This window comes from Papaver somniferum, chromosome 8, assembly GCF_003573695.1.
Source record: "Papaver somniferum cultivar HN1 chromosome 8, ASM357369v1, whole genome shotgun sequence".
NCBI classification, from domain to species: domain Eukaryota; kingdom Viridiplantae; phylum Streptophyta; class Magnoliopsida; order Ranunculales; family Papaveraceae; genus Papaver; species Papaver somniferum.
Window position 1 is genome coordinate 16,225,210 of NC_039365.1, and position 13,937 is coordinate 16,239,146.

At 37.7% G+C, this 13,937-nt stretch overlaps 1 protein-coding gene and 1 pseudogene across 1 annotated transcript; both read left to right on the top strand.

Annotated features, from left to right (window-relative positions):
- Nucleotides 1–177: 177 nt before the first annotated feature.
- Nucleotides 178–8,517, top strand: LOC113305169 (probable sulfate transporter 3.4). The gene is made up of 12 exons (XM_026554263.1): nucleotides 178–573; nucleotides 657–705; nucleotides 791–1,170; nucleotides 1,265–1,330; nucleotides 1,472–1,585; nucleotides 6,903–7,019; nucleotides 7,102–7,228; nucleotides 7,326–7,612; nucleotides 7,756–7,946; nucleotides 8,034–8,119; nucleotides 8,202–8,278; nucleotides 8,374–8,517. The coding sequence occupies exons 1-12, from the start codon at nucleotides 241–243 to the stop codon at nucleotides 8,515–8,517; spliced, it is 1,971 nt and encodes a 656-aa protein (XP_026410048.1). The 5' UTR covers nucleotides 178–240.
- An 871-nt stretch (nucleotides 8,518–9,388) lies between these two features.
- On the top strand, nucleotides 9,389–11,262 carry LOC113301681 (annotated as a pseudogene).
- The last annotated feature ends 2,675 nt before the right edge of the window (nucleotides 11,263–13,937 follow it).

Genomic DNA, 13,937 nt, shown 5'->3' on the forward strand with positions numbered 1-13,937 from the left:
TCCGGCCAATTTCGTTCCGCCAATCTTGTGCAATTTTCATAGATCTTTCCTTCTTTTAGAAAACCAGATCCCCGGAGGATTAAAATTTCCAAAAACTGTAGCCTACACTCCCACTAGGATTAGGTCTTTCTCTTACCTTTCACTTTTTTTCTCCTCTATAAATTACACAGGCTATGAAAACAATCGTAGTTACAATTTTCTTCATCAACAAACTTTAAATAAGCAATTTAGGTTTCTGAGATGGTGAGTGGAAGTTCAAACAAAGTAGGTGATGTTCATGAAACCAGTATTACGATTGAGGGTGATCATGATCATTCAACAACGGTGGAGATACATAAAGTTTGTTTACCACCAAATAAAACGACATTCCAATCTATCAAACATTACTTTTCTGAGATATTTTTCCCTGATGATCCTCTTCATAAGTTTAAGAATCAAAAACCTTCTAAGAAATTTTTTCTAGGGCTTCAATATTTCTTTCCAATACTTGAATGGGGGTCTGAGTATAGCTTCAAACTACTTAAATCTGATGTTATTTCTGGTCTTACCATTGCTAGTTTGGCTATTCCTCAGGTATGACTAATTTCACATTCTCAAAACCCCATATTATCTTAAGATTTATGGTTTTGAATGAACCCTAAATTTTCACTTTGCAGGGAATTAGTTATGCAAAGTTGGCTAATTTGCCTCCTATTCATGGACTGTGTAAGCATACTTCCAATTTTTTCTTTATTTTTTGCTTTTTGTAGAGTTTTATTGATTTAGGGTATATTGTGGGATATGATGACAGATTCAAGTTTTGTACCACCATTGCTGTATGCAATTCTTGGAAGTTCAAGACATTTAGCAGTTGGTCCAGTATCAATAGCATCACTAGTAATGGGTTCTATGCTTAAAGAAGTAGTCTCACCAACTGAAGACCCAACTCTGTATCTGAAATTGGCTCTCACTTCAACCTTCTTTGCTGGTGTATTTCAAACATCTTTGGGTCTACTTAGGTTGGGATTCATAATCGATTTCCTTTCGAAGCCGACTTTAACTGGGTTCACAGCTGGGGCAGCTGTTATTGTAGGTCTACAGCAGCTTAAAGGAATGCTTGGGATTACTCACTTTACTCCTAAGATGCAAATTGTCAATGTGCTGTCTTCTGTTTTTAGCACCACAAAAGAGGTATACGTATGACAAGGACTTACATTTATATACATATTTAAAGTTGAAAGACGAAAAGTATTAATCTGGTAATCCTTGTGATTTTGATGAGCAGTGGTCATGGCAAACTGTTGTGATGGGGATGTGTTTCTTGATCTTTCTACTGGCAACAAGGCATATTGTAAGTTATTGTCCCTCGTGTATGAAAATAATAATATTAACTGTTTTTCTTGTTACTATTGTTTATCCCCACTCAAATTTCTTTACCTTTGTAATTGGCATATTAATCTCATGTCGTGGTTGTTGTTTTATCTACTATCAGAGCATCAAAAAGCCACAGCTCTTTTGGATTTCAGCAGCCGCTCCATTAGCATCCGTAATTCTGTCAACAGCTTTAGTCTATGCCTTCAGAGCTCACACTTCTGCCATTTCAACCGTAAGCTTCAGTAGGATACCAGTCTATTTTTAATGTACATGTTCATCTGTTTCATCAAGGTCTTACAACTTTTGATTTTTTGTTGTATTACTTGTTGGCGCAATGCGGAAGTGAGATGGGTTTGTAGAAATGATTTAAGAAACAAAGATTGGTTAATTGAATGATAAGTGAGGCTTATATTAATTGGAAATGAAAGTGATACAATGGAACTTGTCGCAACTTTGGCTCACTCAATTTCTTACAGGAAAATCACTTGGACTTGCACTTATCTCTCTAGCTCTCACTCTTTCTTTATCTACCTCACATGAATTTTCAGATGATATGATTTTATGGATTACTACTGATCGGCACTTGCCTATTTATAGATAGTCCATGACCGACCAAAGGTACTCTTGTAAACTCTAGAGTATTCTACCACTTGACCGATCAACTAAGAAAAATATCTAGAGAAAGAATCCTCCAGATAATTGTCGAAGATGCTAGAAAAAGAAGTATCCAGACATCGTACTCTAGCTCCCCTTTTGGGCCAGACAAAGCTAGATTGTTCTGGGCTTTTCTTAACCCAGGAAACTAAGTCATACACACTTCAAGATTATTCTAGAATAATCACAAATCAATTTATAATTTTAACACCCCCTCTTAATTTGTGATGTTAAGCTTTTCTCTAAAATGATTGAACTTGTCCACTGTGACGGCTTTAGTGAAAATATCGGCATTTTGTTCTTGTGTTGGACAAAATTGGAGCTCAATTTCCTTGTTTTCGACCAGCTCTCTGATAAAGTGATGTCGTAGCTCTATGTGCTTCGTCCGTCCGTGAAAGACTGGATTTTTTGTCATTGCAATTGTAGACATATTGTCACAGTAGATAGTCGTCGGCTGCTTTTTCCTTTGTTGTAGGTCGGTCATTATTCTTCTCAACCATACTGCCTCACATGCTGCACTTGTTGATGCTATGTATTCTGCTTCGGCTGACGATAATGCCACCGTACTTTGTTTTTTAGAACTCCAAGAGATAACTTTTGTTCCCATACAGAAAACATAGCCTGATGTGCTCTTTCGGTCTTCAATAGAACCTGCCCAATTGCTATCTGTGAAGCCAATTAAATCATTATCTTTTTTTCTTGTATACTTGACGCCAAAATCCTTCGTTCCCTTGATATACCGAAGAATTCTCTTTGCGGCTGCATAGTGTAACTTGCTTGGATCGCTCATAAACCGAGAAACAATACTGGTAGCATTGACGATGTCTGGCCTTGTATTTGTTAAGTAGATCAGTTAGCCGACTAGACTTCTGAATAAGGTTGGATCAACTTTTGTCGCTCCATCATTTTTTACCAATTTCTCATTGGTACCCATTGGAGTTGCAATTGGTTTGCAATCCATCATGTTGAACCTTTTCAGGAAGTCTTCTGCATATTTTTCTTGGGAATGAATATTTCTTATGGAGATTGTTTTACTTGAATCCCAAGAAAATATCGCGTAATTCCTAAGTCTGTCATCTCATATTATTTCATCATCTCCTTATTAAATTTTTCTGCCATCTCTTGTTTTGTACTGGCATAAATTAAATCATCGACGTAGAGACAGACGATTAGAAAATTTGTACCTTTTTTTTTGATGTACAGTTATGGCTCACTTGGACTCTTCTCAAATCCATTATCTCGGAAATACTTGTCGATTTTGTTGTTCCATGCACGCGGTGCTTGCTTGAGACCATATAGTGCTTTGCGGAGACGATATACCATTTTTTCTTTTCCTTTGCAGACATATCCTTGAGGTTGTTCGACGTACACCTCTTCTTCAAGTTCTCCGTTTAGGAATGCCGACTTTACATCCAATTGGTAGACCTTCATTTTTAGTTGAGCTGCCAAAGCTAACACCATTCGGATTGTTTCCATGCGAGCGACTGGGGCGAATGTATCGTAGTAGTCAATTCCTGGTTGCTGGGAATATCCTTTTGCAACTAGCCTTTCCTTATGTTTTTGAATTGAACCGTCTTCATTATACTTTGTCTTGTAGACCCATTTCAGACCAATTATTTCTTTATCAATTGGCTGATTGACAAGCTCCCATGGCTTATTTTTCTCGATCACTCGCATTTCTTCGTCCATGGCATGTCTCCATTTTTCTTCTTTTGTCGCTTCCTCATATTTTTGAGGTTTCTAGTGCTATAAATGCACAATTAGATGTATCATAAATATCTCTTAGGGAACGCACCTTTTTAGGTGGGGCACTTGCTTCCGATGAACTTGGACTTTGTTGTGTTGGACTAGGAGATCGCGGGCTTGCTGGTGGAGTACTTTCTTCTTGACGTGGCTGATCTGGCTCGTCTTCGATGAGTAGTGGCAACTCTTAGTTGTCTGCTTCATCATTCCAATCCCATGATTTGAATTCATCAAAAATAACATCTCTTGAAATTACCAGTTCCTTTGTATCTGGCTTTAGAAGTCTATATGCTTTAGAATATTCACTGTATCCGATGAATATTATCTTTTCTCCTTTTTCATCGAACTTTTCTCTATGTTGGGATGGAATATGTGAGTATGCTACGCAACCAAAAATTCTGAAAGAAGTTACCTCGGGCTTTTTCTTATTCCAAGCTTCATATGGAGTTTTGTTGAGAACTGCTTTTGTTGGCGAACGATTAAGGATGTAGACCGCCGTGTTGACTGCTTCTGCCCAGTAACTGTTGGGTAGCTTCCTTGCTTTCAACATGCTGCGAGCCATTTCAACGATCGTGCGATTTTTTCTTTCCGCGACGCCGTTTTGTTGTGGAGAGTATCAGACGGTAAGCTCCTTCTTAATACCGTTTTCTTTGCAGTAGTTGATAAACTCATTTGAGGTAAATTCTCCACCACGGTCTGTACGGAATACTTTTAATTGATGGCCACTTTTCTTCTCTGCCAAGGCCTTGAACTCCAGGAATTTAGTGAATGCCTCAGATTTTTGCTCGAGAATGTACACCCACATCATCCTGGTATAATCATCCACAAATAGGAGAAAATATCTTTTGTTGTTGAGTGAAGTTGTTCTTGTCGGACCACAGATATCGGCGTGCACCAATTCGAGGGGCCTTCTTGCTCTCCACGATTTGTTTGTGAATGGAAGTCTATGGAACTTCCCAAGAATACAACCTTCACATATTTTATCTCCACCGTTGATATCAGGAAGACCAATTACCATGTTCTTTGATTTTAGAACCTTCAAGGATCTGTAGTTGAGATGCCCGTATCTCATATGCCATAGCTTGCATTCATCTATATGATTGGTACTCATTGCACAATTTTCAATTGATGGCATAGATAAAGGAAAGACAAAATTTCCTGACATTTTTACTTTTGCCACCAATTGTTTATTAATTTTATCATAAATTGTGCATTCTCCGTCTTCGAAATGTACTGAGTACCCTTTTCTTATAAGTTGTCCAACACTTAATAAATTTTGAGCTAGGCCAGGAACATAAAGAACATCAGATATGTATCGAGTTTTACCTGAACTTGTACGTACGGATATGACTCCTCTTCCTTCAACATTCTGGAACTTTCCATCTCCGAGCTTGACCGGTGGAATCTCTTGCTCCTCCAATTTTACGAAATATTCTTTGTTTCCTGTCATATGGCTGCTGCATCCGCTGTCGACATACCATATACCTTGCGCTTCTTGTTGCGAGGTGAGGCAAGAATAAAATACTTGATTTTGAGAATCATTTTTCTCGGAATAGTTGGCTTCATTATTTTTAAGCCAACAATCTTTTTCCATGTGATTTAAGTTATCACATTTGGTGCACTTGTACTTGCAATTTTCAGTTGCATGGCCAAACTTTTTGCAAACATTGCAACGGAGATTTGAGGAGTAATTTTTTCCGTACTTTTGATTGTTGTTTCTGTAACCTCCCTTTCCTCTTCCACGTCCGCGGTAGAAATTTTTGGTCCATTGATTTGATGTCGAACCTTTCTCGTGAGGTGATGTTGATAACGATCCCCCTCTGGAGCTTTCTTTTCTGGCTTCCGTATTTTTCTTTTCACTGAAATTTATTTTTGTTTGAAACGCCTGCTCCAACGGTTGCTCTGCGAACCTATTTATCCTTTTCTCGTGCGCCTCGAGTGAACCCATTAATTCGTGTACCGAGAGAGTCGATAAATTTTTGGACTCTTCAATGGCAGCGACGATGTGATCGAATTTGAACGGTAAGCTCCTTAAAATCTTTTCTACAACTCTTTTATTTTCTATGGTATCTCCATAACTACTAATTTGATTTATTATACCAGTAACTCTTGAAAAGAAATTCTGGATAGTTTCATTTTCTTTCATAAGTAGATTATCAAAATCTCGCCATAAGTTTTGTAGTTTAATGGAGATTACCTTTTCTGATCCTTGGAATGCTACTTTGAGAATATTCCAGGCCTCCTTTGAAGTTTTCGCCACCGAAATTCGAGGAAAAATAGCTTTGCTTACGCTCTGTTGTAGAAACAGTAGTGCTTTAGCATATTTCTTCTTATTTTCCTTATACTCCTTTTTCTCTGCGTCCGTCCATGACGATAGAGCTTCTGCCGACTCTGGTACTTTATAACCATCTTCTACAAAATCCCATAAGTCTTGTGAAATGAATAATGTTTTCATTTGTAAACTCCAATAATCATAACTCTCACCATCAAAAATTGGAATTAGACTTTGGGCATAATTGAAACCTTGAATACTTTGGTTAATTGCCATGGGTAGAGTTCTAGGATTATTGGGTTAGGTTTACTCTGATACCAAATTTGTTGGCGCAATGCGGAAGTGAGATGGGTTTGTAGAAATGATTTAAGAAACAAAGATTGGTTAATTGAATGATAAGTGAGGCTTATATTAATTGGAAATGAAAGTGATACAATGAAACTTTATTGTCGCAACTTTGGCTCACTCAATTTCTTACAGGAAAGTCACTTGGACTTGCACTTATCTCTCTAGATCTCACTTTTTCTTTATCTACCTTGCATGAATTTTCAGATGATATGATTTTATGGATTACTACTGATCGGCACTTGCCTATTTATAGATAGTCCATGACCGACCAAAGGTACTCTTGTAAACTCTAAAGTATTCTACCACTTGACCGACCAATTAAGAAAAATATCTGGAGAAAGAATCTCCAGATAATCGCCGAAGATGCTAGAAAAATAAGTATCCAGACATCGTACTCTAGCTCCCCTTTTGGGCCAGATAAAGCTAGATTGTTCTGGGCTTTTCTTAACCCAGGAAACTAAGTCATACACACTTCAAGATTATTCTAGAATAATCACAAATTAATTTATAATTTTAACATTACTATTACCAGATTGGACACTTGTCGAAGGGTTTGAATCCGCCATCCGCGAACATGCTATCTTTCAGTGGAACTCATCTTCCCCTTGCTGTAAAAACGGTCATTGTATCCGGGATTTTGTCTCTCACTGTAAGTCATCTTAAACCATCTTTTTTGGATCAAAATATGTACCTAAGCCTTGCAACTATCTGAACTATACCTCCTTTTACAGGAAGGTATCGCAGTTGGAAGGACTTTTGCTTCGCTAAGAAATTATCAAATTGATGGGAATAAAGAAATGATAGCAATCGGTGTTATGAATATGGCTGGTTCTGGTACTTCATGCTATGTAACAACAGGTACCGTTAATCTTCTATATGATTGTACACGTTACTTTGCAAGATGTTTGCTCACATGCAGTTTATAATGACCACTTTTTGTGATTGTTATTTTTAGGATCATTTTCTAGATCAGCAGTAAACTTTAATGCTGGAGCACAGACAGCAGTATCGAACATAGTTATGGCAGCAACCGTCATGATCACACTGCTATTCCTGCTGCCGTTGTTTTACTTTACTCCCAATGTCATCTTAGCGGCGATTATTATAACTGCTGTTATTGGGCTGATCAATTATCAAGAAGTCATTAAGTTCTGGAGGGTTGATAAGTTCGACTTCATGACATGTTTAATTGCATTCTTTGGTGTTCTTTTCTTCTCTGTTCAAATGGGCCTCGCAATTGCTGTAAGTTCTCTTTCATTCTACTATTTGTCTTACGAGATGCATAAATATGCTAATGCAGTTCTTTCTAACAAAACTGACATTACAAACGCTTGCTATGCTATCTGATTGGAATCCGACATAGTGACATCTTTCCTATCTATCAGGTCGGGGTTTCAATATTCAAGATTCTGATGAATGTGACAAGACCAAATACAATGGTGTTAGGGAATATTCCTGGGACACAAGTATTCCAAAATGTTGGCCGTTATGGAGACGCTACAAGGGTTCCATCATTCTTCATACTTGCGATTGAATCTCCCATCTGCTTTGCAAATTCTGCATATCTTCAAGAGAGGTTGGTATAGGATCACTATGCAACACACATCAAGTAATGGTTCCGGACTTTATGTTTCTCAAATTTGCTTGTTTATTCTTGGTGCAGGATATTAAGATGGGTTAGAGAGGAGGAAGAAAGGATTTTAGCAAACAAAGAGCAAGACATGAAAACCATAATCTTGGACTTGACAGGTATATATAGTACCCCATAACTATGTTCAAGTTCATTTCCTTTTATCGGTTATTGACTTAAAACTATTGTACAATATTGCAGCTGTAACTGCCATAGACACCAATGGACTTGAAGCAATAGTTGAAATCAGAAAGATGCTCGATAAACGATCATATAAAGTATGAATAACCTCCAAGGGTATTCCAAGTATACTTTATTTGTACCTATTATTTGTATGGTTAACCATAATGTCGTTTTTGTTTGAATTTTGTAGCTGGTGTTGGTGAACCCAGTAGGACAAGTGATGGAGAAACTGGAAACTTCAAAAACACTGGAACTTTTTGGGGAAAGAGGATTGTATCTCACAGTTGGAGAAGCCGTTGCAGATATCTCCAAAAGGTCCAAGATTGAGGTCTAAGTCACTTGTTACAATGGGTAGTTGAATTCCGATTGTTTTATTTTTACACGACTAATCGGAGGATCTGATATTAGGGTACTACCCAAGTTTGTTCTAAGTCACTTGTTATTGTCATATCTGTATGTATATAATTGCATCTTTGCAGCACTTCACCTTGTAATATTTTAGGAGCACATTACTCTTAGGAAAATTAATAAATAAACAAAATGGTTGGTTTATATTTCGGATGCAATTGGTTCTCATCTAAACCTTGAATCTATTTTTTCCGTTATATCCATTCGGCTTTTGAGCCAAATTTTGACTATATAGGAAATTGGAACGTTAGTTCAATCAGACTTAAGCCATTGTTGTTTCACAACTGATCAAAGGTTTAAAAATGAGTACGCATGGGATTTCATGTGTATAAGTGAAGTGCAGCATGCCTTCCAACATATTCTAGAATGAGACTGTTGAACACTAGAGACATATATTATATATGTGGTCAACAGACGACCTAATTTGCAAGTATTATTAATTCTCTGAGTTATTCTAGCCATAGCACTATACCTACCAAAAAAAGAAGGGCATGATGGTACGTACGTCCGTCGGTCCATCTTCCATCCAACAAACAGTTTTCAAATGAGAGGCTTATGATGCATATTCATATATGGTTGCAAGGTATGTCATTGTCAAAACCACGAGCTAGCACGCTTTTAACTTTCTGACTGCATGCACGGTTTTCATTTTCTTCCGCTTTCCTGGTACCCACGCAGTATAATATATAAACCCTATTGCTCCATTAAAACTCAGCATTCCCTCTTTAGAAAATTTCAGTATCACTAATAAAATCTCTGTGCTACATCACTGCCGTAATTCCTGTAAGAAAGTAACCATGGAATCAAAGACATGGGTCTCTTTGGTTTTCTTTGCTTTAATCTTAGTTGGATTATCTTATTCTTCACATTTATTTCTTAAAGATTTAGATGAACAAGTACAATCCATCTCTTTTCAAAGGTATAGTCACTATAGTTTGTGTGCCTTAATTTAGTAGTCACTTTTCTCTTTGTTTTTTGGTAGCAGTGCTTAATTAGAGACCAAAGTGCAGCCCTTTCTAATGTTCTATTTGTTGGATAAATTTAATTTATGTTTATTTTCATGTTTCAGTGATCTGAAGACAACAATCCTTGGAATTTTTGATTGGGTTACGATGGATGACATAAGAGAAGAAGAGAATAAACCAGAACATCATGTTATCTTAACTCCAAACCTCTCGACATGTCATAAATCACTTTCAGATGCGGTCGACCAGTTTATTGTTGTCCACCAAAAGCTGAATCATTAGAACCCATTATTGATTTCAAATTTCCAGACATTTCAGAACCAATAAAAGTTAGGAAACCAGCTCACATGGTTGATGCAGATTACATAGCCAAGTATAACAAAGCCATAACCATCATGAAATCATTACCTTACGACGATCCACGTAACTTCATGCGTCAAGCTAATATGCATTGCATATATAGTACTGGTGCTTACAATCAACAGAATTCCAACTCTCTACTCAAAATTCATAGGTCTTGGATGTTTTTCCCATGGCATAGAATGATGATTTACTTTCACGAACGAATTCTTGGAAGTTTGATCGGGGATGAGACTTTCGCTCTACCTTTCTGGAACTGGGATTCGCCTGAGGGCATGTTTATTCCTGATATGTACTTATATGGGTCAATGGTCGATACGCAGCGGGATAGTTCTCACCTTCCACCCCGAGTTGCTGATCTTTACTACGATTACCACGAAAGAGGATTAGGAACAGTAGATCAAATTTCGACAAATCTTGCTTTCATGTATAATCAAATGGTTTCTGGCGCTAAAAGGACTGAGCTTTTCATGGGTTGTCCTTATAAAGCCGGCGAGAAGGGATTTTGTGATGGACCTGGAACTATTGAACTGGCACCACATAATGCATTGCATACTTGGGTTGGTAGTAACTTGAATCCTGAAAGAGAAGATTTCGGAGCCTTCTATTCAGCTGCAAGAGATCCAATTTTCTATGCACACCATTCAAACATCGATCGACTGTGGAACGTATGGAATGAACTTCGGGGCAACAAGCCAGCGATTGAGGATCCGGATTGGTTAGATACTACTTTCTACTTCCACAACGAAAAGTCACAGCTTGTAAGAATCAAAATAAGAGATGTTGTTGACAGTTCTAAACTTAGATATGCTTACGAGTTACGAGAACGTCGAGAATGTATGGCTCAATGCAAGACCTAAACCTTCTGTACCTCCACAGATTGCTCGTCAGGTACTGAAAATGAGAGAGAATCAGAACCCATTCCTGGACGGTAGTAGGAGGCTTGATACCACAATAAGAGTGAAGCTTCATAGACCACAAACACATAGAAGTAAGATCGAGAAAGAACAAGAAGAAGAGATTATAGTTGTTTATGGAATTGACATCAGTAAAGATATGTACGTTAAGTTCGATGTTATGTAAATGCCATTGATGAGAGCATAATTGGTCCCGAATCAAGAGAGTTTGCTGGAACATTTGTGAACATGATGAGAGGAGTAAGGATATTATTGAACAAAGGAGATTTAGTAATGAAGAGTAAGACAATTTTTAAGGTAGGTATCACTGAGTTATTGGAAGATCTCGAGGCAGACCACGACGGGACCATTTGGGTCACATTGGTACCAAGAGGTGGGACTGGCATCAATACAACTGTCGATGCAGTCCGGATTGAATACTTGAAATGAGAAGATATGCTCGGTTTCATAAAAATAAAAATATATATATATATATATATATATATATATATATATATATGATATTTTCGCTTTTTCAATTTTTTTCTCCTTTCTTTTTTTGTCTTTTGCATGAAATGATTCTAATTGACAAAAATATCATTGTGTCCATATAGTGCCTCTAAAACTGCCTTCCTCCAAAAAAAAAAAAAAAAGAAAAAAAAAAAGTACTTAAACTGGGCTTTATGGAGGTTCCCAGCCTCTTCCCAAGCCAAAAAAGTGTGGTCTATTTCTCCATTTGAACACTAATTTTGGGCATGCCTAAAACTTTCAAGGCATACAAAGGACTAGTGCTAACTTGGGTGACCTTATAAGGGGTACCCTATGGGGTGGTTCAATTACCTATATGCCCTTAAATTCTCTAAATTACTACTAATCTATCCCTATCCCTAATACAAAAACCTATAATCAATAAACCAAAATCAGTTTCATATCCCTAACCCCTTCTTCTTCCTCCTCCACAACAACCGAACCCTTCTTCTTCCTTTTTTTTCATCGTTTCATCGCGGAAATTTAATCGTCGATTCGTGAAAATTTAGTCGACGATTAAACTCATCTATATAATGGTTCGCCGTAAGCCAGTATCTCGTTCTAATCGAGAGATTGAACAACCCATTGAAGAAGAAGAAGAAGATTTAGAGAGTGAAGAAGAAACTCAAAATCAACCACAAAATCAACCGGAAGAAGAGATTGAAGAAGAACCAACTCCACAAATGAGAATAAGAAGGTTAGTTTTACAAACCCATCTCGTATTTGATGTTTTTGATTGGTTTGATTGATTTAATTCGTCAAAATCATGTTTCTGCGGCGGTTACAGGGTATGGTTCGGCGCAAAACAAATCTTAGATGTGCGCCGAGCTGTTCTTGAAACTGAACCCTGAAAGTGCATTTGAACGGCTCGGCGTATATCTGAAATCCGTTTTGAGCCGAACTTGGTGACACAGAGACTTATATTTAGGATCGGCTTATTCGATGGTGTTAGTTTTGTGCCGAATATGTTTTGTGAATTTCAGAAATTTTGCATGTGCGTAGGATCGGGTTGTATGGTAGTATTAGTTTTGTGCCGAATAATTGTTGTTTGAATTTCATAATTTTTGCATGTGTATAGGATCGGCTCATATGGTAGTACTAGTTTTGTGCCGAATAAATGTTTGAATTCATAAGTCTAGATTCGGCTTATTCGATAGTATTAGGGTTGCGCCGAATATCATTGTTAAAATTTCATAAATTTTACTAGTGTGTAGGATCGGCTTATTTATATGATATCATGTTGCGCTGAATACATGTTTGAGTTCATAATCATAGATTCGGCTTATTCGACGGTATCGGTTGTGAGCCGAATATATAGGATCGGCTAATAATTTTGCATGTGCGTAGGATCGGCTTGTATGGTAGTATTAGTTTTGTGCCGAATAATTGTTGTTTGAATTTCAGAATTTTTGCATGTGCTTAGGATCGGCTTGTATGGTTGTATTAGTTTTGCGTCGAATACATGTTTGAGTTCATAATCATAGATTCGGCTTATTCGACGGTATCGGTTGTGAGCCGAATATATGGGATCGGTTTATAATTGTTTTGTGGTATGAGCCGATCCACGCTCTGTGTAAGCTAATAAAAATTTCAAGACATGATTCGGCTCATATGTGTTATTTCGGGTAAGCCGAGCCTTCTTATTTTCTTACAAGTTTTTGGCTTTCCAAATCTCTTTGTTGTTCGAATTAGTCTTATAACTTTCATACTTGTGTCAGGACCAATGCAGCTACAAAGAGGAAGAAGATGGAGGTAACACCTTCTACTTCTAAAACTCCCGATCCTAGAGGAGGAGGTAAGAAAAAATTGGGAGCGGGAGGTAGAGGAGGGACTTTAGAAGAAGTAAGAATTGAAAGACAAGTAAGAATTGAAAGACAAGAAGAAGGAATAGCTGAAGATGAAGAAGTTTATGATAATCAAGAAGTTCATCAAGAAACACAACCCCAAGGAAAACCCAAGAAAGACAAGAAAGGTAAGAAGGTGGCAGAACCCGAGAAAGAGAAGAACGATGATGATCGACGGATCACTGGTTTACACATTCCTGATGAAGATGACGTAATTACACCTCGATCAGATGGTTTTCCTCATGGTCTTCCGGAAGATGGAGGAAATGTGTTGATTGGTTATGCCGATTCTTGGGCGAAGAGAATTTATGAGACTCCTGATCACAACCGTGCAGTCCGAGTATTGAGACACCAGAGGGCAGCGGAATGGAGTCTTGATGAAGAGGTTCCTGAGGTGATTGCTTACGTACAAGCCAGTGCTTTATGGCCCGCTATCAATTATGGACATAAGGAATATGATAGTGTGTCAGCCTCTGCATTTACCGAGCGCTTTTGTCCAGAAACTTACACATTTCAATTACCTTTTGGAGAGATGTCAATCACTCCTGATGAGGCTAGTAAGATTACAGGTCTTAAAGCAAGGGGTGTAAGTGTGGATGCTGGTTTTTATGACATGAGTTGGGATGATCTATACAATTTGTACCTGGAATTCCTTGGTTGGGGTTCAATGAAAACTGAGTTGGAGTTTTGTCGATCAGTTAAAGATGTCGATACCGTTTTCATACCGGGTGGCAGAAATAAGAAGAATAAGAA